The sequence below is a fragment of the Crinia signifera genome, chromosome 9 (assembly GCF_055691185.1).
Source record: "Crinia signifera chromosome 9, ASM5569118v1, whole genome shotgun sequence".
Taxonomy (NCBI): Eukaryota; Metazoa; Chordata; class Amphibia; order Anura; family Myobatrachidae; genus Crinia; species Crinia signifera.
In genome coordinates, this window is record NC_139225.1 from 3,562,409 (window position 1) to 3,586,227 (window position 23,819).

At 46.9% G+C, this 23,819-nt stretch overlaps 2 protein-coding genes across 2 annotated transcripts in view; both read left to right on the forward strand.

Moving 5' to 3' along the window:
- NTNG2 (netrin G2) overlaps positions 1-23,019 on the forward strand; it is a 103,810-nt gene extending 80,791 nt beyond the window's left edge. The window contains exons 6-8 of the mRNA XM_083160918.1: positions 12,610-12,777; positions 17,108-17,242; positions 21,652-23,019. Coding sequence (XP_083017044.1) covers positions 12,610-12,777; positions 17,108-17,242; positions 21,652-21,866 — 518 coding nt within the window. The 3' untranslated portion in view covers positions 21,867-23,019. The remainder of the gene's footprint in view (positions 1-12,609; positions 12,778-17,107; positions 17,243-21,651) is intronic.
- LOC146035719 (uncharacterized) lies at positions 1,129-12,598 on the forward strand. Its single transcript, XM_083159315.1, has 5 exons — positions 1,129-1,135; positions 1,980-2,039; positions 5,519-5,593; positions 9,061-9,126; positions 11,328-12,598. The coding sequence occupies exons 1-5, from the start codon at positions 1,129-1,131 to the stop codon at positions 11,423-11,425; spliced, it is 306 nt and encodes a 101-aa protein (XP_083015441.1). The 3' UTR covers positions 11,426-12,598.
- Positions 23,020-23,819: the final 800 nt, after the last annotated feature.

A 23,819-nucleotide genomic window follows, 5' to 3' on the forward strand; every position in this document is an offset into this window, starting at 1 on the left:
TTAGCGTTAAGGTTAGGGTTACGGTTAGGATTAGTGTTACAGTTAGGGTTATGGTTAGGGTTACAGTTAGGATTAGTGTTACAGTTAGGGTTATGGTTAGGGTTACAGTTAGGATTAGCGTTAAGGTTAGGGTTACGGTTAGGATTAGTGTTACAGTTAGGGTTATGGTTAGGGTTACAGTTAGGATTAGCGTTAAGGTTAGGGTTACGGTTAGGATTAGTGTTACAGTTAGGGTTATGGTTAGGGTTACAGTTAGGATTAGCTTTAAGGTTAGGGTTACGGTTAGGATTAGTGTTACAGTTAGGGTTATGGTTAGGGTTACAGTTAGGATTAGTGTTACAGTTAGGGTTATGGTTAGGATTAGTGTTACAGTTAGGGTTATGGTTAGGGTTACAGTTAGGATTAGCGTTAAGGTTAGGGTTACGGTTAGGGTTAGTGTTACAGTTAGGGTAATGGTTAGGGTTACAGTTAGGATTAGCGTTAAGGTTAGGGTTACGGTGAGGTTTAGTGTTACAGTTAGGGTTATGGTTAGGGTTACAGTTAGGATTAGCGTTAAGGTTAGGGTTACGGTTAGGATTAGTGTTACAGTTAGTGTTATGGTTAGGGTTACAGTTAGGATTAGCGTTAAGGTTAGGGTTACGGTTAGGATTAGTGTTACAGTTAGGGTTATGGTTAGGGTTACGGTTAGGTTTAGTGTTACAGTTAAGGTGCCCATACACTGCCTGCGATGTCTCGCAGCAGTGTACGGACACCCGACAGGCTGCGAGTCGCCGGGACCTTCCCGGCGCCAGGGACGCATGCAATCCGTTGTGATGGATCGCATGCCTGCCGGTCCGACCACCTGGTCGGGTCCTATGCGCACGGGACCGCGCATTGGACCAGATGGCTTGTCAGGGAGGGACGATTTGTTCTGATTTAATGGGCCGATTGGACGCAATCGGCCGAAATCGGACCAAATCGCCTCGGTGTATGGGGGCCTTTAGATATATGGTTAGGTTCAGGGTGAGGATTAGAGTTACAGAGACAGTAAGAATAAGGGTTAGGGTTAGTATCAGGGCTATTGCTAGCCATATAATTATTGTTAGGGTTTAGATTAGCATTACAGTAAGGCTTTGGGTAAGGGTTAGCATGACAGGTAAGGTTAGAATACGGGTTACGATTTGGATTAGCATTAGGGTTATGGCTATGGTTAGCATTAGGGTTAAGAAGGCTCGGTAATGACAGACAGACATAGAGGCAAGAGGGCCCTGCTCGCATGCTGGCAATCTATAGGGAAATACAGAAGGATAGGTGCTGGAATGATACAGGTTCCGCCAGCTTGCAGAGGTCCTTGGTGGGTGCATGATGCAATCACTCAATGCTGAACTAGGGTTAGCCGGATGTGAACGTGAAAAAAAGGGAAAAATATGTAGAGCTACGGTATGTGTGGACTGTATAGAAGGGATGTAATCAGCGCTGCCACTAGAAATGTTGGGGCTACAGTCCAGGCCCTCAGCAGCACAGTGCCATATCTCCGCCGCACGCCCCCCTTTAGGCTCAGTGCTCTGCAGGCTGCACTGTGTGTTGTGCACTCCTGGCGCCGGTCCAGTCGCGGGGGAGGCTGTGTGCGGGTGCGGGGGGAGGCTGTGTGCAGAGGCCAGGGCCTGGGACACCCCCCCTGTCGGCGGCCCTGGATGTAATTGTGTAGAAAGCTTATGGAGGTATTGTAAAACATCAAGGTAGCATTCTTGTTGTTAACACAGACGGCAATTATAAAGAAGCATATTAGCATCTGAAACGCCCTTGTGTTCCTCAGTGTATTGCTATAGGTGCTGTAGGTGCAGAGGAAGAATCACTGGTGGGAAATCTCATCATATAGAGTACGTAGTGGAGACTGCACTTTTCCTGTAGAATGCAATCTAGATGCTTCACCCCGTATTTAGGATGTTACCATTGATTGCACCTGATAGGTTTTTTTTGTCATTTCTGACGGTCATCAGTGGATCCGGTTCTTCAGACTTCAGACCTCGCTCGTATCCCGGAGACGAAACATAAAGCAGGTACCCTAAGGGGTAGATTGTATTGTGCCAGCAGTAGAATAGATGTTGGGAGACCGCCGTCATATAGTTTGATGCAATTCAACAATTTATGTTCTAGCAAATACCTGAAAACCAATATCAGTACATAGCAGCGTAGCGGATAATGTCCATATATAGATAGCTATGTAGCTGTGTGTGTGTGTGTGTGTGTGTGTGTGTGTGTGTGTGTGTGTGTGTGTGTGTGTGATATAGGTAGATAGATAATGTGTCAATTGTCAGCTGCTACTTTATGAAGCAGTTATTATAATTCTTTTTTTCTATATATTTTATATGACAGAAATGTTATGGGAATAAGTGAATAGAACAAAAACTATAATATACAGTTGTTCAGTGTCAAATGTTACATTTTGAAATTGTTGTTCGTTATGAAGCCATAATGTACATACTGTACCGGGGTCCAGGCTCTCTCTGGGTAACCAGTACAAGTAACTGGTCGGTGTGTGACAGTCTATCTTCTAAGTCAGTCAGAGCGGCCGGGCCCAGGACAGTTGTCCCCACAGCACCCCCCTAATGGTGGCCCTGGGTGTGTGAGACTCTATCCTCTAACTCAGCCAGAGCGGCCGGGCCCGGGACAGTTGTCCCCACAGCACCCCCCTAATGGCGGCCCTGGGTGTGTGACACTCTATCCTCTAACTCAGTCAGAGTGGCCGGGCCCGGCACAGTTGTCCCCACAGCACCCCCTAATGGCGGCCCTGGGTGTGTTACGCTCTATCCTCTAACTCAGTCAGAGTGGCCGGGCCCAGGACAGTTGTCCCCACAGCACCCCCCTAATGGCGGCCCTGGGTGTGTGAGACTCTATCCTCTAACTCAGTCAGAGCGGCCGGGCCTGGGACAGTTGTCCCCACAGCACCCCCTAATGGCGGCCCTGGGTGTGTGACACTCTATCCTCTAACTCAGTCAGAGTGGCCGGGCCCGGCACAGTTGTCCCCACAGCACCCCCTAATGGCGGCCCTGGGTGTGTTACGCTCTATCCTCTAACTCAGTCAGAGCGGCCGGGCCCAGGACAGATGTCCCCACAGCACCCCCCTAATGGCGGCCCTGGGTGTGTGAGACTCTATCCTCTAACTCAGTCAGAGCGGCCGGGCCCGGGACATTTGTCCCCACAGCACCCCCTAATGGCGGCCCTGGTTGTGTGACACTCTATCCTCTAACTCAGTCAGAGCGGCCGGGCCCAGGACAGATGTCCCCACAGCACCCCCCTAATGGCGGCCCTGGGTGTGTGAGACTCTATCCTCTAACTCAGTCAGAGCGGCCGGGCCCGGGACATTTGTCCCCACAGCACCCCCTAATGGCGGCCCAGGGTGTGTGACACTCTATCCTCTAACTCAGTCACAGCGGCCAGGCCCGGGACAGTTGTCCCCACAGCACCCCCCTAATGCCGGCCCTGGGTGTGTGACACTCTATCCTCTAACTCAGTCAGAGCAGCCGGGCCCGGCACAGTTGTCCCAACAGCACCCCCTAATGGCGGCCCTGGGTGTGTGACACTCTATCCTCTAACTCAGTCACAGCGGCCGGGCCCGGGACAGTTGTCCCCACAGCACCCCCTAATGGCGGCCCTGGGTGTGTGAGACTCTATCTTCTAACTCAGTCAGAGCGGCCGGGCCCGGGACAGTTGTCCCCACAGCACCCCCCTAATGGCGGCCCTGGGTGTGTGACACTCTATCCTCTAACTCAGTCAGAGCGGCCAGGCCCGGCACAGTTGTCCCCACAGCACCCCCTAATGGCGGCCCTGGGTGTGTGAGACTCTATCCTCTAACTCAGTCAGAGTGGCCGGGCCCGGGACAGTTGTCCCCACAGCACCCCCCTAATTGTGGTCCTGGGTGTGTGACACTCTATCCTCTAACTCAGTCAGAGTGGCCGGGCCCGGGACAGTTGTCCCCACAGCACACCCCTAATTGTGGTCCTGGGTGTGTGACACTCTATCCTCTAACTCAGTCAGAGCGGCCGGGCCCGGGACAGTTGTCCCCACAGCACCCCTTATGGCGGCCCTGGGTGTGTGACAGTCTGTCCTCTAACTCAGTCAGAGCGGCCGGGCCCGGGACAGTTGTCCCCACAGCACCCCCTTATGGCGGTCCTGGGTGTGTGACACTCTATCTTCTAACTCAGTCAGACCGGCCCGGGCCCGGGACAGTTGTCCCCATAGCACCCCCCTTATGGCAGCCCTGGGTGTGTGAGACTCTATCCTCTAACTCAGTCAGAGCGGCCGGGCCCGGGACAGTTGTCCCCACAGCACCCCCTTATGGCGGTCCTGGGTGTGTGAGACTCTATCTTCTAACTCAGTCAGACCGGCCCGGGACAGTTGTCCCCATAGCACCCCCCTTATGGCAGCCCTGGGTGAGTGAGACTCTATCCTCTAACTCAGTCAGAGCAGCCGGGCCCGGGACAGTTGTCCCCACAGCACCCCCCTAATGGCGCCCGCCCTAATGGCGGCCCTGGGTGTGTGACACTCTATTCTCTAAGTCAGTCAGAGCGGCTGGGCCCGGGACAGTTGTCCCCACAGCACCCCCTAATGGCGGCCCTGGGTGTCTAACTCAGTCAAATGAAAAGTTGTTTCTTGAAGTTCCTCTGTCAGGGCTGTAGGGGGCGCACCATAGGATGACAGAGCTCAGTAAGTGTTTATTCTTCTACTCGCGGAACTTATCAGCTTTTCCTGTGTCAGCTTTGTTGCCAGAGCACACCAGCTCCTCTATTGCGGCTCCTTTACAGGTGGGTTCCCCCTACTCAGGAACATTTCACCACCACAATGAAGGTAGGTCCCCATCCTGCCGCAATGGGCTATGATGCCACCCCAGATAGCACCGCAGCTTGCCGCTATGCAGCCCTGTGTAGGATGCTACCTGCAGATAATTAGTTGCTGGAGAATAAAATCTGCTTAATATCAATTACATGGCATAACGTAGTACGGGGTGCAGTCAATTTACCTACAGTCAAAATCCTGACGGTCAAAATACCGACCACTATTGACTGACAATCAAAATGCCAACACGGTTAGAATACCGACATTTTAAAAACTGTCAACAGCTCAAAGAGTCGACATGAGTTTTTCATGATATTTTCTTTTAAACCAACTTGTGCATACTTTACAATCCCAGTGCATGTGGAGGGGGAATATAACCAGGCCCTAGGCACGAAGCATGGCAAGCGCAGTGAGCCATGTGAGGGGACGCATTACACTGATATGGTGTCGATATAGGCACCCCAAAAACAAGTTTAAAAAGAATGTCTACTTTTTGACCTGTCGACATTTTGACCTGTTGACAATTTTTTTTACCTGTCGACAATAAAGTCAGTATACGATACTTGTTCTCTACGATTGCGTTAGTCACGCCAGGCAGTTCCCTTATTATTCATAGGCCTAGCTAGGAGCGGTGCCATTGCCTAGTCTTCTGCAGAGTCCATTCTTCCCTGCAAGTCTCATCCTAAAATGTGTTTGTTTGAAGCTCCGTGGATTTCACCATCACCTCCATTGCTGGAACCTAAAGTCCAGCGCCAAGAGCTACCAGAAAAAATCCGAGGTATGTCTGTGATTGTAACTTCCACTGTATGGGGGGGGTATGGAGATATTTAATTTGGGCTGAAGTTGATTACTCCCTTTGTCTTATGTAGAAACAAACCTGCAGCATTACAGTCTGCATATAGTATGTAATAGGGATTACCATCGACCATCAATGGTGAACATTCATTGATAGATGTATTTGCCATCAATAGCAATCATCCAATGGTTCTCCATCACTGATAGAACAAACCATGGCTTTTATTTTTATCTCCTTGTTGCCAGGGGCACAGAGCCTTTGGCCACCCCTGATGCAACCAGCATAGTCCTTCCCCCTAACTAGGATTGGCCAGCTGCCTGGCGAGTAATAGAGTCGTGAGAACAATCGGAGGATGAAATCATTGATGTTAACAGTCAGTAGTTTCATCGATGGTGACCGTTGTTGGATAACCCACCATTGGCCATCCCTATATAACTTTATTATACAATACTGTGAAGAAATGTATGCTAACAATATAAAGTCCTGACCTAGAACTTTCTACAGACCAATAGGAATCCAAAGGAAGAATTAAGAACTTTCCTTTGCCACCTGGTGGTCATTGTGTGACTGCAATAATTAACGGCTTTCCCCTGAATTCCCCTAAAAGCCAGGAATAGGTTTAATCAGCAGCAGCTCTGACCATGAAGTGCAGGGGGAGACCGCTAAGCACATATATACAGTATATACATACATGTTATCATGTATGTAATATGTGTGCAGGATTGATCCCCCAATTATCTAGTTAAACAGGAGTCGTGGGAACGGATAACATTGTGTAATGTTATATGCTGATTCTGAGGCTCCGTATGGCCAATGCTCTCAGTGCGGGTGATCCCCAGGGATCGATTGTAAGCTTGAGGGCAGGGCCCTCCTACCTCTACTACTGTTTGTCTTTACCCAGTTTTGTATTATCTGTGTGTCCAATTGTATAGCGCAATGGAATTTGTTTTGCTATATAAGAAACTTAATAAAAAAAATAATAATAATCAATACTCCACATATATAAATCAATGATAACATGTATGTAAAGATAGATATATATATGCTTAGCAATCCCCCCTCCACCTCAGGGTCAGTGCTGCAGCCGCCGCTGGGTTTAATGCTAATCTTAAGTTCCAGGTGTCCCTGTTTTCCTGGAACAGTACATAACAGAATTAGGTTTGGTAATGTGTCTGAGCGGTGCAGGCATCAACGAGTAAACCGCCAGCCAATCAGCTCCTACCTGTCATGATACAGGCTGGATTTGAAAAATGACAGGTAGGAGCTGATTGGCTGGTTGTTTATCACTGTACACTTTTTGGAGCTTGATACATCTGTCCCTAGATGATTCGCTCCATATGCAATATCGCATACCCTCCAACCTGACCCATTCCATTAGGTACAAAATGCTCTGTTTCTGAACTTCCCTGCCAGAGGCAGTTGCAGAGGTGGGGCTGCAGCACAGTCCACTATTCAAATAGGGAAGCCACACCTAGTGCCACTCCAAACATCACTGTCCTGGACTCACTGGCAGTTGATGTGACTGCCCCTCTTTGAATTTTGGACTGTGCTGGAGTCCAACCTCTGTAATTACCACTGGCAGGGAAGTCCAGGAACAGAGCATTTTGTACCTAATGGAGTGGGTCATGTTGGAGGGTATGATATCGGTAACGATTCATGTTGAACTCCTGGGCAAATAATATAGAGCATGCACACTATTGATAATGTTATCATTCAGCGATGTCATCCTGTCCCTGCTCCCTACATGCATTCCTTGGGTACGTCGTCAAAGTGAGCTGCATGTACAGGTGACGGAGGACATCGTTAATGACCTGCAAGAGTCATCATTAACAATATTGAGTAAGAATATCATTATCACTGAAAGACTAAAATGAGCGATATCTATGAGGGACCCTCGCATGGGTCATTACAGTTCTCCAAACCCATTAACCCCTTTGAATGATCAGGCCCAATCCATTTGCTCAGTTTAGGGTCTATTGATGAAATGCAGAAAAGACAGGACAGATCTGGAGCAGTAAAAACAATGTGAGGAATATAGAATTTCATGCACAAATTTCCGCTATAAAAAATATTTTGTGTATTCAATGTAAGGAAATGGGGTTTTATTAACCAGATGATGTCACTATTTCTATGTTCAGATTCTGCAATCTTTATATTCAGTATAAATACCGACAGTACCACCTGCCCATCTCGCTCTCCCTGTCATCACAGCTGATCAAACACTGCAGATAATGTGCGGGGCTGTTACCGTGGAAACATGGACCTAAGAAAACTGCCCCGAGCTGCTGCCACCTGTCCAATGGCACCCGGTAGCCTTAGGTCTCACACTAGTCCGCACTGACTTGTAACGATCCATCTGTTGATGTTAGGAGGCGTACAGGAGCTTTGCATATTAAAGTGAAATGATCCCCGCAGCGGTGACTGTGTTAAACACTGCACAGGGAACTCTCTGGACCCCACGGCTGTCAGTCTAATACATCACACTTGGCAATGCACATGCCTGCACTGGCGTATGGTCGGAATAGCAAGGAAAGCCTCAATAAGCTGTATCGTACCTCGGTGACATTGCCTGTTCAGGCTGCCCAAACAGGTTACGGAATATAACCAATGTATAACTCTCTACCTGACCCCACTGTTACTCTTAGTGATATTGGGGACCTGGCCTATTTCAGGTGTACATGTGGTACGTATCAGTGGCTGTGGAGGATAAAGTCATAGGAGCTTTGTCATGTCTATAAAGGACTAGGAGCAATTACTGAGCATGCACACTTTGCACATACATGGCCTGGGAGGGTTGTAGCAGGGACCTTCCACAACATGGACTGGCCCCCTTCCAGCACCATAGTAAGGACTACTGCCAGGGCTGTAGCTAGGGTTACCACCTTTCCCCTTTAATTCCGGACACATATTAATTACACAGGTTCTGTGGAAGTTTAAAACCAGGTGATATGGAGTCTTGAAGTCAGCCAGCCACAGAACCTGTGTAATTAATATGTGTCCGGAATTAAAAGGGAAAGGTGGTAACCCTAGCTATAGCAGGGACCTTCCACAACATGGACTGGCCCCCTGCCAGCGCCATAGTAAGGACTACTGCCAGTGCCATATTAGGGAGCTTCCACAACCTGGGCGAGTCTCCAGCTGGTGCCATAGTAGGGAGCTTCCACAACCCAGGCTTATCTCCTGCCAGTGCTATAGTAAGGAGGTTCCACAACCTGGGCGAGTCTCCAGGGGTCCCTTCCAGGCCATATATAAATGCTGCTCACTGGGCAGCTGGCACCAGACGCCTCTGTCTAGTCCGGCTATGTAGCTTGCACAGAGGGACACTATAAATGTATTGTATGCAGCATACCCTCACCTGTGCTGGGTAGATTTAAGCAAACTGATGTTCCTCTGAATATCCCTGTTGTTAACAGTAGTCCTATCTCTCCCTGTGCATTTATAACATGCAGCTCCCCCACCCATTCACAGAGAGCCGCCTCTGACACCTTCTTCTGGAAAGAAACATCCTAAGACAGGTACCTTGATGCAGCAGGATCTGGCCCTTGCCAGGTGTAATACGTTGTGTTAGTCGTCATATGTAGAGAAACCAGTACTGTAGATATTATATGTGTAGATATTATATATTATATGTGTTTTACTACTGGGATCACTAGTAGTACTCTGTAGCCAGTCCATCTCTGCAATCACTAGTAGTACTCTGTAGCCAGTCCATCGCTGGGATCACTAGTCGTACTCTGTAGCCAGTCCATCGCTGGGATCACTAGTAGTACTCTGTAGCCAGTCCATCGCTGGGATCCCTAGTAGTACTCTGTAGCCTGTCCATCGCTGGGATCACTAGTAGTACTCTGTAGCCAGTCTATCGCTGGGATCACTAGTAGTAATCTGTAGCCAGTCCATCGCTGGGATCACTAGTAGTACTCTGCAGCCAGTCCATCTCTGGGATCACTAGTAGTACTCTGTAGCCAGTCTATCGCTGGGATCACTAGTAGTAATCTGTAGCCAGTACATCGCTGGGATCCCTAGTAGTACTCTGTAGCCAGTCCATCGCTGGGATCCCTAGTAGTACTCTGTAGCCAGTCCATCGCTGGGATCCCTAGTAGTACTCTGTAGCCAGTCCATCGCTGGGATCCCTAGTAGTACTCTGTAGCCAGTCCATCACTGGAATCCCTAGTAGTACTCTGTAGCCAGTCCATCGCTGGGATCGCCAGTAGTACTCTGTAGCCAGTCCATCTCTGCAATCACTAGTAGTACTCTGTAGCCAGTCCATCGCTGCAATCACTAGTAGTACTCTGTAGCCAGTCCATCGCTGGGATCACTAGTAGTACTCTGTAGCCAGTCCATCGCTGGGATCACTAGTAGTACTCTGTAGCCAGTCCATCGCTGGGATCACTAGTAGTACTCTGTAGCCAGTCCATCGCTGGGATCACTAGTAGTATTCTGTAGCCAGTCCATCGCTGGGATCGCTAGTAGTTATCTGTAGCCAGTCCATCGCTGGGATCACTAGTAGTACTCTGTAGCCAGTCCATCGCTGGGATCACTAGTAGTACTCTGTAACCAGTCCATCTCTGGGATCACTAGTAGTACTCTGTAACCAGTCCATCTCTGGGATCCCTAGTAGTACTCTGTAGCCAGTCCATCGCTGGGATCCCTAGTAGTACTCTGTAGCCAGTCCATCGCTGGGATCCCTAGTAGTACTCTGTAGCCAGTCCATCACTGGAATCCCTAGTAGTACTCTGTAGCCAGTCCATCGCTGGGATCGCCAGTAGTACTCTGTAGCCAGTCCATCGCTGCAATCACTAGTAGTACTCTGTAGCCAGTCCATCGCTGGGATCACTAGTAGTACTCTGTAGCCAGTCCATCGCTGGGATCACTAGTAGTACTCTGTAGCCAGTCCATCGCTGGGATCACTAGTAGTACTCTGTAGCCAGTCCATCACTGGGATCCCTAGTAGTACTCTGTAGCCAGTCCATCGCTGGGATCCCTAGTAGTACTCTGTAGCCAGTCCATCGCTGGGATCACTAGTAGTACTCTGTAGCCAGTCCATCGCTGGGATCCCTAGTAGTATTCTGTAGCCAGTCCATCGCTGGGATCCCTAGTAGTACTCTGTAGCCAGTCCATCACTGGAATCCCTAGTAGTACTCTGTAGCCAGTCCATCGCTGGGATCACTAGTAGTACTCTGTAGCCAGTCCATCTCTGCAATCACTAGTAGTACTCTGTAGCCAGTCCATCTCTGGGATCACTAGTAGTACTCTGTAGCCAGTCCATCGCTGGGATCACTAGTAGTACTCTGTAGCCAGTCCATCGCTGGGATCACTAGTAGTACTCTGTAGCCAGTCCATCTCTGCAATCACTAGTAGTACTCTGTAGCCAGTCCATCGCTGCAATCACTAGTAGTACTCTGTAGCCAGTCCATCGCTGGGATCACTAGTAGTACTCTGTAGCCAGTCCATCGCTGGGATCACTAGTAGTACTCTGTAGCCAGTCCATCGCTGGGATCACTAGTAGTACTCTGTAGCCAGTCCATCACTGGGATCCCTAGTAGTACTCTGTAGCCAGTCCATCACTGGGATCACTAGTAGTACTCTGTAACCAGTCCATCTCTGCAATCACTAGTAGTACTCTGTAACCAGTCCATCGCTGGGATCCCTAGTAGTACTCTGTAGCCAGTCCATCTGTGCAGCATAACTGGACAGTATTTTATTTCTCAAATTTAAGCATCCTCAAAGGCATTCATATCTCCGGAACCCACGCCGGCCTATGTCACTGACACCTTGGTCAAGAATTCAAAAGGTAACGATTATATGTATCAATGACAACAGATTGTAGGATATCCATGTAAGCAGCAATTATATGGTCTAAATCATTAAATGTAAGAACGGGGCATATTAATAAGTGCTAGGAATTAGCGACATTGAGTGCAGGTGAGGCGCACTCAATGTTGGGACGATGTTATCAAATTACAGCCGCATCTTCAGATGCAGCTGGTGATAAATGGGCCCCCTTGAGAGTGATAGAGTAGAGTGAGATAGAATCTGTAACATGGCAGTTAGGAGATGGTTGACTGGTACTTTGTTTGAAAAATGGCAGCTAATTGGTTAGTAGTTTATCTTTGTCCACTTTATCCCTCTCCAAGGCTTTAGTACATAGACCCCAAAAGGTTGCTGAATCCTAGGGAGCTGACATGCTGTTCTCATGCAAATATTGGTCCATGCCACAAAATGGCCACCTTCGTAAGTGACAACTATGCTCACTAATAAGTGTCTCTCATTGGTTACATCCTCCTGCTGTGTAACCTGTCTCGCTGCGGCTGTTCTGATTAGAGGTGCTGAGGGTACTATTGGCATTCAGAGCGCATACAAGTCTTGCAAGGTCAAAGGAATGTTGGGAATTTATTCCTGGTGAGTGGGTGCCTGAATGTGACCCAATCTTTTCCATTTCCCCCCTCATCTCACCCCTGCATGACTTCTATCATTGTCCACAGCCACCATCATGCTTAAAATTGCCCACCGCTGCAATGGTTGTGCTAAATGTAATCATAATATCCTCACAGGGGACTGTGAGCGTCTGGCCCTCCCCTTGTAGACCCTCAGGCCCATTCGGTTGCTGCCCTCCAGCCTTGCTGCAGGGAGACTGACACTTGCGTGCGAGGTTCCCCACTGGTGTTTGATTAAATCTGGTAACATTGCCCGTGGCCTGCGGCAAGGTCATGGATCTGGCACAAGGCCTCTTCAGATTTAGCAACATTTAATTGAAACATCCAGCACTTGCAGGAACTGTAATTCAACTTCCATTATTCCTGCTATAGGAACGATTAGGGGACAATGGCTTCGTGAGACATTAAGGTCCAACGTTTTCAATCTAGAGGTGTTGAATCTTCATGCCGAGCCAATATACACTCCCCAAATGGTCCAGGCATTACATGCAGCGGTTGGACAGCCCCCGGTGATGAGGAATAGTACCCCTTTATCTCTGCTTAAATCGTTTTTTGCTTTTTCAGACTGTGAGTGTTACGGTCACTCTAGCCGCTGCAGTTTCATCGACTTCCTGAATGTGGTGACTTGTGTCAGCTGTAAGCACAACACTAGAGGGCAGCACTGTCAGCACTGCCGGTTGGGCTTCTACCGGAACGTGTCTGCGGAACTAGAAGATGAGAACATCTGCATACGTGAGTGACTCCTGTTTGGGGTTATTATGACGGGGGAGTGTGGTGGTTTAGAGCGGGGGTTCTCAACCTCGGTCCTCAAGTACCCCCAAATGTTCATGTTTTCTAGATCAACCAGCAGGTGCACAGGTGCACTCATTACTCACTGACACATTTTAAAAGATCCACAGGTGGAGCTAATTATTTCCCTTGGGATTCTGTGTGGAGACCTGGAAAACATGAACTGTTGGGGGTCCTTGGGGACCGAGGTTGAGAACCACTGGTGTACAGTATGGACTGGAAGGATGCACAGCATCACAGCCCAAATATCCCAGAGGTCTAATAAAGCAAGTTATACATGAAACACTTTCACTGATCACCATAAAGGTCGTTTTGGACGTGGTTGTTCCTGGTGTAATTCCTAAACCGCTGGGAAAATGTATCAGGCCGCCTTGAAAAAATGGACAACTTAAGAAGTTGTCCATAGCAACCAGACAGCTTCTATCTATCATTTTAAAGAATTAAAAAATGGCCAATACATACAGAAGTCAGTTGTACAGATGGAGCGTCTCTCTTCCTTGCAGGTGCTGGCGGTAGATTCGCCAGCCGCCAGCTGCTACTATGGAGCTCCCCGCCGGTCCCCACCAATTCACCGCCGGCCGATCCCACCTCCCCGCTCCCCCCCCTTCCCTAACCCTGCTCGTCTCCCTGAAGTGGAGACGGGCAGAGTTCCCGTCCCCCACCGCCAGAAAACTGGGACGTGAGTGCGTGTGGGACGTTCGCGCGTTTCAGTCAGATGGAGCGCCGGTTTGCCAGTGGGGGCGGTCTGGCGAGCCCCAGCACTGAATGAGCGGCGCTACATCTGTACAATGGATTCTTGGTAGAAATGTATAAACCTTCTAAAGAGGGAATGACCCAGGGAAGGCGTCGCCTCATCATTTATCAAGTACATTATATAAAATGCATTCAAGAAGCTGATTGGTTGTTATGGGACACTTCATCACCTGTTTAGCAGGTTAGATACTCCACTACCTCTCCCCCCCCCCCCCAAACTACTAGAGACTACATCACAGAAACCACAGAGTTCCCCTATGTGACGCGCAGAGAGCATGGCGATATACCATCATGTTGGAGCATGACGCAGTTATTACATCACCCATTTATTGGTTGATGCCTGTTAGGTGCAGTATACAGTATACAGTACGATAAAACAGGACGTTGCTCAGGCTAAGCACATGTAAAGCCCACAGCAGGCCTGCCCATACTGTGGCCCTCCAGCTGTTGTGAAACTACACATCCCAGCATGCCTTGCCATAGTTTTAGCATTCTCTAATAGCAAAACTGTGGCAAGGCATGATGGGACTTGTAGTTTCACAACAGCTGGAGGGCCATAGTTCGCCCATGCCTGTCCTACAGTATGTGATCACTTCTCCATGCAGTCAATTCAGTCCAATGTGGGGTAATAACACAACAGTAGGCACATGATGGACAATGCGCACAGCACTGGGTAATACTGTAGCCCAACACCCAACATGGTGAATTTTCCTGGGTACCCCTGCTTTGCCCTGCGTACTGCGCTCCTCCTGGGTTTATAGCTTCATTGAATTTTTTACATTTAAAAAAAATAAATTCTTTCGTTCATTTTTCAATAAACAAATCAGGTTAAACAGATTAAACTAATAATCATCTCTGACTTTCTGATACTGATCCACGGGCGGCCAACTCGCCGCTCCCTCGCCTTTGTCACTTGTATTATTCAGTCCCTTACAATAAATGTCTCTTCTGCTGAGATAAAGGAATAAGTCACTCAGTCTGTATATAGACAAGACATAAGTACATTACATCTGTAACACTGAGCTGATGGCCGCGGACGCTCTGCCTGCTCAATAATGGGTCACAAGTCTTTGGTAATTTGATTACAATTAATCACGTGCTGCCTCTTGCTGGTAAAGCTTCTCAGCGGAGGACAGCACTGGAGTAGATCAGAATATTCCGGCAATCTGTTATCCTGACACTTAACAAACTCCTAACAGCATATGAGGTTACTGACTGTTACAGGATTAATGTAATTACCGCTAAATAATCTGCCATTTCCCCACTGTCATCTGCAGACACCTGTGTAGCGCTCCACTATGTGGTGCTACTGTATTTTTACAGGATAGCTATAATATACTATATATCTCAGTCTTCTTAACACCCCATTATGATTGTCTGGAACTGTGATCTTGCTACAGAAGCTCCTCAGTTTTCCTGTTATCTGTGTTGATGCAGTTAAGCACCCCGAAGGGTAAAGCATACACAGTGGGCCAGAAATCCCAGATGGGCCCACTGCTTCCTCTGTTTTCAGGTTCCAGACTGCATTGTCACTCTGTTAGTGAGTCAGTTACATATCCAGTAATAGCTGGCCAAGCCTCTAAGGGGCTGGCCACACCCCCTCTGGTAACCAATGACATACCTTAGGCATAGGCCGATACTGTTTAATTCCCCTAATGGAACACTCCGTCAATAATTCTAATACAAAATGGTTGTATGAAGTGTTTTCAAATACTGTACAGGAGCAAATGACCACACAGCTTCCTGTATCAGGGGGACAGAGGGCAAACAAAATGTGTCTGTACTGTTGGAGGACTCTTCCCACATGTCAAATGCTGCCCCACAGATCCAGATTAAGGGGGAACACTGACATAAATTGCTCTCCCTCTTGTGCAGCAGCAGAAGAAAGAACCGGACAGATTGTGATCAATATAACACAGTTCTTCCCGACCAGAGGAGAGATAGGAGGGAGAGGGCTGTAAGTGACCCGGGGATCCTAGCTTCTCTCCCCACGACCCACATACACAGCAAGCTATGTGTATGATGTTATCTGAGGAGAGCTTTTGGGACTGAAGAGAGAGAGAGACACGCAGCAAGTCTCCTGTGTCCTGTCAGTGTTATTAGTGTAGAGACTACTGATATTCTTGCATGTGACAGGATAGAGGATAGATGTTATTTTTCAATGTGCACTTTAGGGTTATTTAAGCTGTCTTTATTCCACTAAAAGGAAACGTATAATATATTAAATCTTTTATATATCATTGTTTAACCGTTTCAACTTGGTATTCCCCAAATTTAGGCAACAGAAAAGGGCTATTTAATTGATAGGCTTTTTCCCTGTGCTGCACTGTAATTACCTGACAATTAGTCACAGCTAATTGAATATACACCTGGATTTCTGATTTTTTTTAAATGCTGTATTTTTATTATTTCTTAAAATATATATATTTTTTCGTTTTCTTTAGAAAAATAGATGTTTTTATACTTATCTAATCTCTTTAAGCATTACAAGTTCTATTCTTTCAGATGAAGTTCTAAAACATGATGTAATTAATGACGGTGTTATGTAAATTCTGTGAATTCTGTGAACTTCTGTGTTAACAAACTCTGGCCACTTATTGACATAAGAAAAGGCAGAAAAAAAATGGAGGTAGCCATTTCTAGAATACAGAGACCAAAGAGGGACAAAGGCAAATGCCAAACTATGCTCAGATATGTTCTTTTAGTGCTGATAATGGCACAGATATAGATAATAGCAAAATGATAATTGTAAGGATGCTGTAGACATCCCCTTTACTATTTGTAAGTAAGGAGGGGGCATTTAGCAGTATCGCATCATTCTCATTCATAGCGCTTCATTGCTAGGTGCTGGAAGACACAATGGGGAAGGTATTCTGTGGGATACGGGGCCAGATGCACTAAGCTTCAAAAGTGATAAAATGGAGAATGATAAACAGCCAACCAATCAGCTCCTGCCTGACATGTCACAGGCTGTGGGCGGGATGTTCTAACATCCGCTGCCCTGTATCGCCCCCCCTTCGCCAGGTACCGCATTGTTAATGATCGCATATGCTCTAACATATGCGATCATTAACACAAGGGACAACTCTTGCGATGAGACCCGGGAGTCTGTCTGTGCATGCGCAGAGTGACAGCGCCGACCGCAGGGCATGCTGGGAGGGATCCGTAACGGATGGCTCACACAGCGCTGCGGTAAGAAGCCCATAGGGTTTTGCAGGGAATCTCCAGCTTTTGCTGACCATGCAGAGGGGGGTTAGAGAATACAGAAATGCGGTATACATCCCTATATAACCAATAGGATAATGCTGAGATCACATACTGTATATACTGTATATATGTGTTTGCTTATTACAATAGATAGCTCTACATCCTGTGATGCGTACCCTTTATGTCTGTAATCACTTAGGCAGTGAGAAGGGCCACATTACACCTCCGGCCCATCTATAGGTTATATAATGCATACATTTATTGGTACTGACGTTCTATGACCATCAATCACATAGATCTATCGTCCTTACAGAATGTAACTGTAACCAACATGGATCCGAGCACGAACGTTGCAACGAGACTGGGGACTGTGTTTGCCGACCAGGAGCCACTGGTACAAAGTGCGATGAGTGCCTGCTGGGCTATCACTGGAGGCAAGGATGCCAACGTAAGTAGTGCCCTCTGTTAGCTTGTCATGGGATGGGAACACAACACAAATAATGAATATAAGGTGTATGAATCACGTACACTATGCGTGGTTATTTGATTAATAATAGTGGGACACACATGCACAAAGCGGCACAGGCACCATCAGTGTGTAGTACTACGGGGATGTATGTAGTGGTTGGCAGTGTGGAGTACTACGGGGATGTATGTAGTGGTTGGCAGTGTGGAGTACTACGGGGATGTATGTAGTGGTTGGCAGTGTGGAGTACTACAGGGATGTATGTAGTGGTTGGCAGTGTGGAATACTACGGGATGTATGTATTGGTTGGCAGTGTGGAGTACTACGGGGATGTATGTAGTGGTTGGCTGGAGGTTTCTCCCCTCTAGAGTCACCACAGTACTCACAGTATTCTCCGCGCTTCCTGCTTACCTGTGAGCACTGTGGTGACTATAGCAGAGAAACCTCCATGTATTAAAGAAGGAGAAATTGTATACTCACTAAGACACAGATCTCCAGCCAACCACGTAGTACCCTACACTGATGATGCCTACGTGGCACATCAGTAGCCTCACAGCTCGGCCTTCTGGCTAAGATCACAAATAAAAAACTTATAGCCATGGAGCCATTACTTTTCAATACCATCTCGGAGCTTGGCACTGACACTAAGGGCCAAATGTAAGAGGGGGTGAGAATCGGAAAGTGAGAGAATTTGGGAGAGTTTTCCCATTTTTTTAAAAGCGGCAATCACTGTCATGGCAAAATCAACCTTATTACTTTCTACAAATGCAGATAACTCGGAAACTGCGGATTTCTTTTAATAACATTACATGGGGGCTGAAGAAGAACAAGTGTTTGTGGAGTATCGTAGCGCAATTGGTTAAGTAGGGTGCAGCTTGTCAAACATAGAGAAGAAGGTACACCACCTTCTGGGATATTCTTTACAAAGCAAGTTGATGATTGAACTGAGCGCAACCCCCTTAAGAAGATGTTCAATGCACAAGTACATTTTTTGAAGATTTTACATGGGGGCTGTCACAAGCATTGGTCGGTTCCCCATGTTCTTAGACAGTGTGATGAGAAGATATGGTGGGTGACAGGTGAGGCCCACATTCCCATTGTAGTGCCACTGTGTGTACACTAAATGCTTGTAATTTTCCAAAATATGCTGGATTCCGGGATTTACAAGCGAATGAGCAGTGCGAAACATCACAGTCTATCGGCGCTCTACAAGTCTTGAGCTCTTCTGTTGCAAATCTTGGAATATCTTCTTCAATTGCAGACTTCCTGGTACTCCCAGTTGAGTTCTCTGAGGCAAACAAGGATGAGAAAATATTTTACATTCCCTCCTTCATGTCAGAGGTGGAGATCTAGTACATACCTCCCAACCAATTGATGTTCCACAAGTGGAACCTATCTTAGTAGTGGTCGTAGTTATAGTAGTGGGTCTATGAGAGGAGGGATGGGACCTTGGATGGAGGGCGGGGCCGAGCACCAGAACCCCAATTGTTCCACAACCTTGTCATTTTAGAGGTGTGCCAAGTGCTCCACGAGAAACTCCCTGAGCATGTAACAGCATCTAGTCAGTTGTAGAGCAGCGGTGATCACTGGCTCACCCAACTGTCCCCCACCAACCACGGAACACTGCGACCTGCGGATAGGACAGCGGGACATTGTCCAATTATTAGGACTGACCCAATGTAACAGTTGGGACAGTTTGGAGGTATGCTAATAACAGTTGTGTATTTCATGGTAACAAATGCCAGCAGCATTTATTCAACAGTTGCATCCAATCAGAGCCGGCAGATTGTTCTGAAACGAGTGGAAAAGAGAAAGGGTCAGTGTAAGGACTGTCATAACGGTTGGCAGATTATTAGCAACTTACAGGATGTCAAGCCCCAGTCGTACCCATTTAAGTACTAAAGTTTAGGCTGCAGTCACACAACCCACTGACTGCATGCGCTGCTCTCCACACAACCACCGCAGGCAGAACCCCCCTGTTCTATGACAGATGGAAGAGTCCTTGTTAAAAGCTCATTGTTGGCTGGACCACCTCACTTCTACCTTGTGATAGGGGGTTACATTTGATCATCATAGGTTTAATCTACATTTACATATGTTTATTTTACACACAGATATCCCTAGCGTCAGCGCCATATACTTTGAGTGTACCACAGATTCAGCCAATGAACACTAAGGAGCAGAACTGTCCGGGAATGAAGCAGCCGCCATTGCTGAGCTGTCGTCTCCGTATATGATTGTGTGTACGACCTTTGCCAGAGAGTGATTAAGTAATGCAGACACATTAAATCTGCTCAGGTTACAGACTGCCCTTTGCACTGCCGTGTTAGAAGATTTATGTTCCTTTGACCTAAATTAAGAGTTTAAATGATGTTTATATCGGGCGCGCAGGGCGATAAATTTCCGGGACATAGAAAATTAGGATAACAAATTATGGTTGCAAAATGATGCCGGGATTGTCAGCAGAATTCGAAATGAGCTTTACAGGTCTATACAGAAAGGTAGTACACGAAAAAAAGGATAATTAACGATAATATATATATATATATACTGTATATTATTAATTTATTGTACAGTTATGGCGTCCCCATATTACATAGCGCTAAGCAGAGATTATATTATTATTCATATCAGTTTTTACGCCACGGGAGAGTACGGTCTAATGCTGGGCATACTCCGATATTGGAAGATCACCAGATAATTGCGGAGTGTATGCGGTCGACCAATACCAAAATATCGTTGGGTCGGGCATGCCGGATCGTTCAGCCTGTCTGTCTGATGCAATCTGTATGACGGACCCTTTATTTATTCCCCTAAATGGGTATGTAGCGTCCCTAGTGCAATGCTTTGGCTGGGGCCTGCAATGCTGTTAGGAAGCCCATGGGCAGAGCCTCACTCACCCGCCACTGGTTTACGCAGCAATGCAGAAGTTGTCATCGGTAGGTTTTTAGGATCTGTTGCCGACTTAAGTGCTGGCCACAAGCCATAATTGCAGGACTATAAGACTTTCGTTCATGTAGCATCATAATAATATAGTACAATGGTGAGAGGTATAGTATCAGTATTGTAAACGTATAAGACTAAGGGGCAGATTTATTAAGCTTGGAGAAGAGATAAACTGGAGATAAAGCGGAGAAAAGGTAAAAGGAGATAAAGCACCAGCCAATCAGCTGTGTTTGATAAAGACAGTTGGGAGTTGATTGGCTGGTGCTTTATCTCCTTTTACCTTTTCTCTGCTTTATCTCCAGTTTATCTCTTCTCCAAGCTTAATAAATCTGCCCCTAAAGCTGGCCATACACTAGAATGATCGTATGCAGGTCAGAAGAGTGATGGAATGAGTGATCGTATGTGCTGTAAAAGGATATAGGATCTGCTTATAACCGCAAGCAATGCTGTATGATCTGAGAATCGACCTCTCGACCCACGCATCGTACCGATATACCTCACGATGTGCACACAATCGATCGACCGAAATTGTGAGTTTGAGCCTGATACCTTTCTGGTGTATCAACAGAAAAAATAAGCAACTAACACCTAGGTGTATGTTGCTTTAAGAAGCGCAGTTCTGCTCAGTAATTCTGACACAGTGAAATTTATATAAAAATGAAAATATTTATTAAAATATCAGATAAGATATTATTTCATTGTAGAATTGTGCACAATATTAACATTAACATAGACAGACTAGACATACAACAAATAACATATAAACTGCAGCTTTGCATATATTTTAGCGGTACTTGTGTATTTTGGCGGCGCCCCCGATGTCCGTCGTACGACGAACAGATCGCATCGCATCGCATGCCATGCACCCGATGGCATGCGATGCGATGCGACGCGATTTTGACCCCCTATACGACCAAAAATCGTATAAGCACCCTAAAGGGTGCTTTTGAGCACCCAAATGGGTGCTTACAATGTTAAATGCACCCCCACGCCACCCCCCCACTATAAACGTGAACCCGAAGCGTGGCGAGCGCAGCGAGCCCGCGAGAGGCGGGGGTACGCGTCCTACGACCTTTTCATACCCCCACTATCCACGTCGGATAATCGCATCGCATCGCATCGTATGGCATCGTATGCCATGTACAATGGCATACAATTTCAAAATTGTATGCCATCGTGCACTATCGTACGATATCGCGTCGCATCGCATACCATTGTATGTGTTATGGTATGCGATGCGATGGGCGCCGCCAAAATACACAAGTACCATTTTAGCTTTGATTTTTATATTTCTGGTGTATGGCCACCTTTATTACGTAGATTTGCAACTTTGGTATTATATTATATACACTGTAAAGTCTTAGAATTGTATAATGGTGTGAAGCATTGGTATGACCAGCTTGGGATACCTCATCTCTCTTACCGATGTGTCCTTTCATTCCCAGCTAATGTGTGCGATGAAGAGCTGCTGATCTGCCAGAATGGTGGCACCTGCCACCACGGACAGCGGTGCTTGTGTCCCTCTGGCTTCAAAGGTGCACTTTGCCAGGATGCCAAATGCGACTCCACCCACAGGAACTGTGACTCCGCCTGCAGCGCCCTGGTTTTCTCCACTCTGCTCCTTATTTCTACACTCCTAATGAGCTTGGAAGGCATTTAAACCATGAGCATCCAATGGCTGAGCACACTGCAGGAGGTGTCTACAAGTCATGCTGTCCCCTTGGGAGGAAGCTCCGATGAACGGGGGGAGGGTCTGTAATGATAACTCAACTACTGCAGTGCCTTATTTCCGCATGGGACTTTGGGAGAGAGAGTTTGAAAAAACCCATGTTATTGCAAACAATATGGAGATATATATCGCTGCAGTCTTCGGGTGGAAGAATGTTGTCCTTAAAGGATCGTAGTGCAGTCCACGTCTACTTGAACTAACTGTTAGTGGCAATATCTATCCACGCTTTTGATTCTTGGTAGGTGACCGTTACAACAAGCACCAGCTGACTCAGTGCTGAATAATGCAGAGATGTCACATTAAGCCCCCCTACCCATTTAATATAAACTAGGGGGGGGGGGGGAGGAACACTTATAACAGCGATATGACTCACAAAAGGGAGATTCCTAACCGTGAGGCTCTTTCATATCTCCATGCACAATATGGACCCGTGCCAAAAACACAGGACAGACACAATATTATAGATGGTCTTCTAGGATCTCCCTCAACCAGGATTTTCAGTGGGGATGGAGGAGGGGGGAGGAGCATCGGAATCAAAACTCATTGGCTCTGACTGTTCGCTGTTTCTTTGTGTGATGAAAAATTTGCAGCCTATACAATCCCAGTTGGGTTTTTGGGGGGAGGGGAGATACATTTCTAATCGTGCAAATCCAAATTATTGAGCCCCAAATATATTTTATTTAAACGGAAAAAAATATATATACAGGTTTATGTTTCTAATTATAATTTTAGTGTATGATCTTCGCACATTCACTGTGACACAAAATTCATTGATCTTTGTGCTTAGGAAGGTTTTGGCTTGGGGGGAGGGGGTTGTGGGAACCACGGAGCGCTCAAGCTGCGGGTCGCGGAGTTCTCCTCTGCCGGTGGTAAGGCTCAAATATATATCTAAAGAAAATATCGCAGGACAAGACATAAGAGAAACAAATCCTAACAATATATATTGTATATTTAATTTTTTTTGTAGAGAATTATTTTTGTTTCAATTTAAATGTTATATTAAAAAACACAGAGAACACTTTATCCTAAAGACTTGGACATATGGAGAATTATCCAAAGTAAAGAAATTGTGTATTAACACCAATCCTTGCGTGCCGCCTCTCATTATGTAAGCCTCCGCGTAAATAGCTGTAAGGCCAGAGGCGGATTCAGACCTCATGGGGCCCAAGGCATGGTAGCGGTTTGGGGACCTCCTCCCTCAAACAATCCATAGCACTATACGATGGCCCTAATTCAGGTTGGCTCCGTAAGCTCCGAACATCGCAGTTTATTTATTGCCTGAGACGCCGCCCGGCTGAATTTCACACCCCCGCCGCCGAATCCCCTTGGTACCATACGAGGGGACGTGTGCAAGAACACATCCCGTTGCATGTCTCCGCTAGCAGGAGAATGTTCCCCGACCATAGAATGATTTCTCCTGCCTTGGTAAATAAAAGTCAGTGAAAACTGACTTTTATATGCGACCGCAGGGACAAAGACGGGGCGGGAGACTGACGTCGAGCCGATTGCCCCTGGTAGGCATCAGCCCACCCACGTGCCCATGGGAACGCCTATAAAACCCATGGTTCATCACCATCTATGCCCCTGTGAACAACTCGGCGTTGCCAAACATTGGAACAGGGGCGGACTCGCCTGTTCCAAATGAACATGAATCTAAGTCTTATGTAAAGTAACCTGAATGCACACAGTGGGGGAAACCTTTTATTTTTGTCCAAATAGTTTTTATCCTATTAAAGAACATTGGGAGTGTGGAACTTTGGGAGTGTGGGCGGGTCCATGTGATGTCATTACATCACGCGGCAGTAGCGCAATGCTCCGCTGGGAGAGTTTTAGATGGCCAGGATATTTTTATGTGACCCCTTCTGATCTACTGGGCCCTAGGCA

Coding starts and splice junctions, on each gene's coding strand:
- LOC146035719 (XM_083159315.1), top strand. Junction 5,594..9,060: donor GCTACCAGAAAAAATCCGAG/GTATGTCTGTGA, acceptor TATAACATGCAG/CTCCCCCACCCATTCACAGA. Junction 9,127..11,327: donor AAAGAAACATCCTAAGACAG/GTACCTTGATGC, acceptor CTCAAATTTAAG/CATCCTCAAAGGCATTCATA.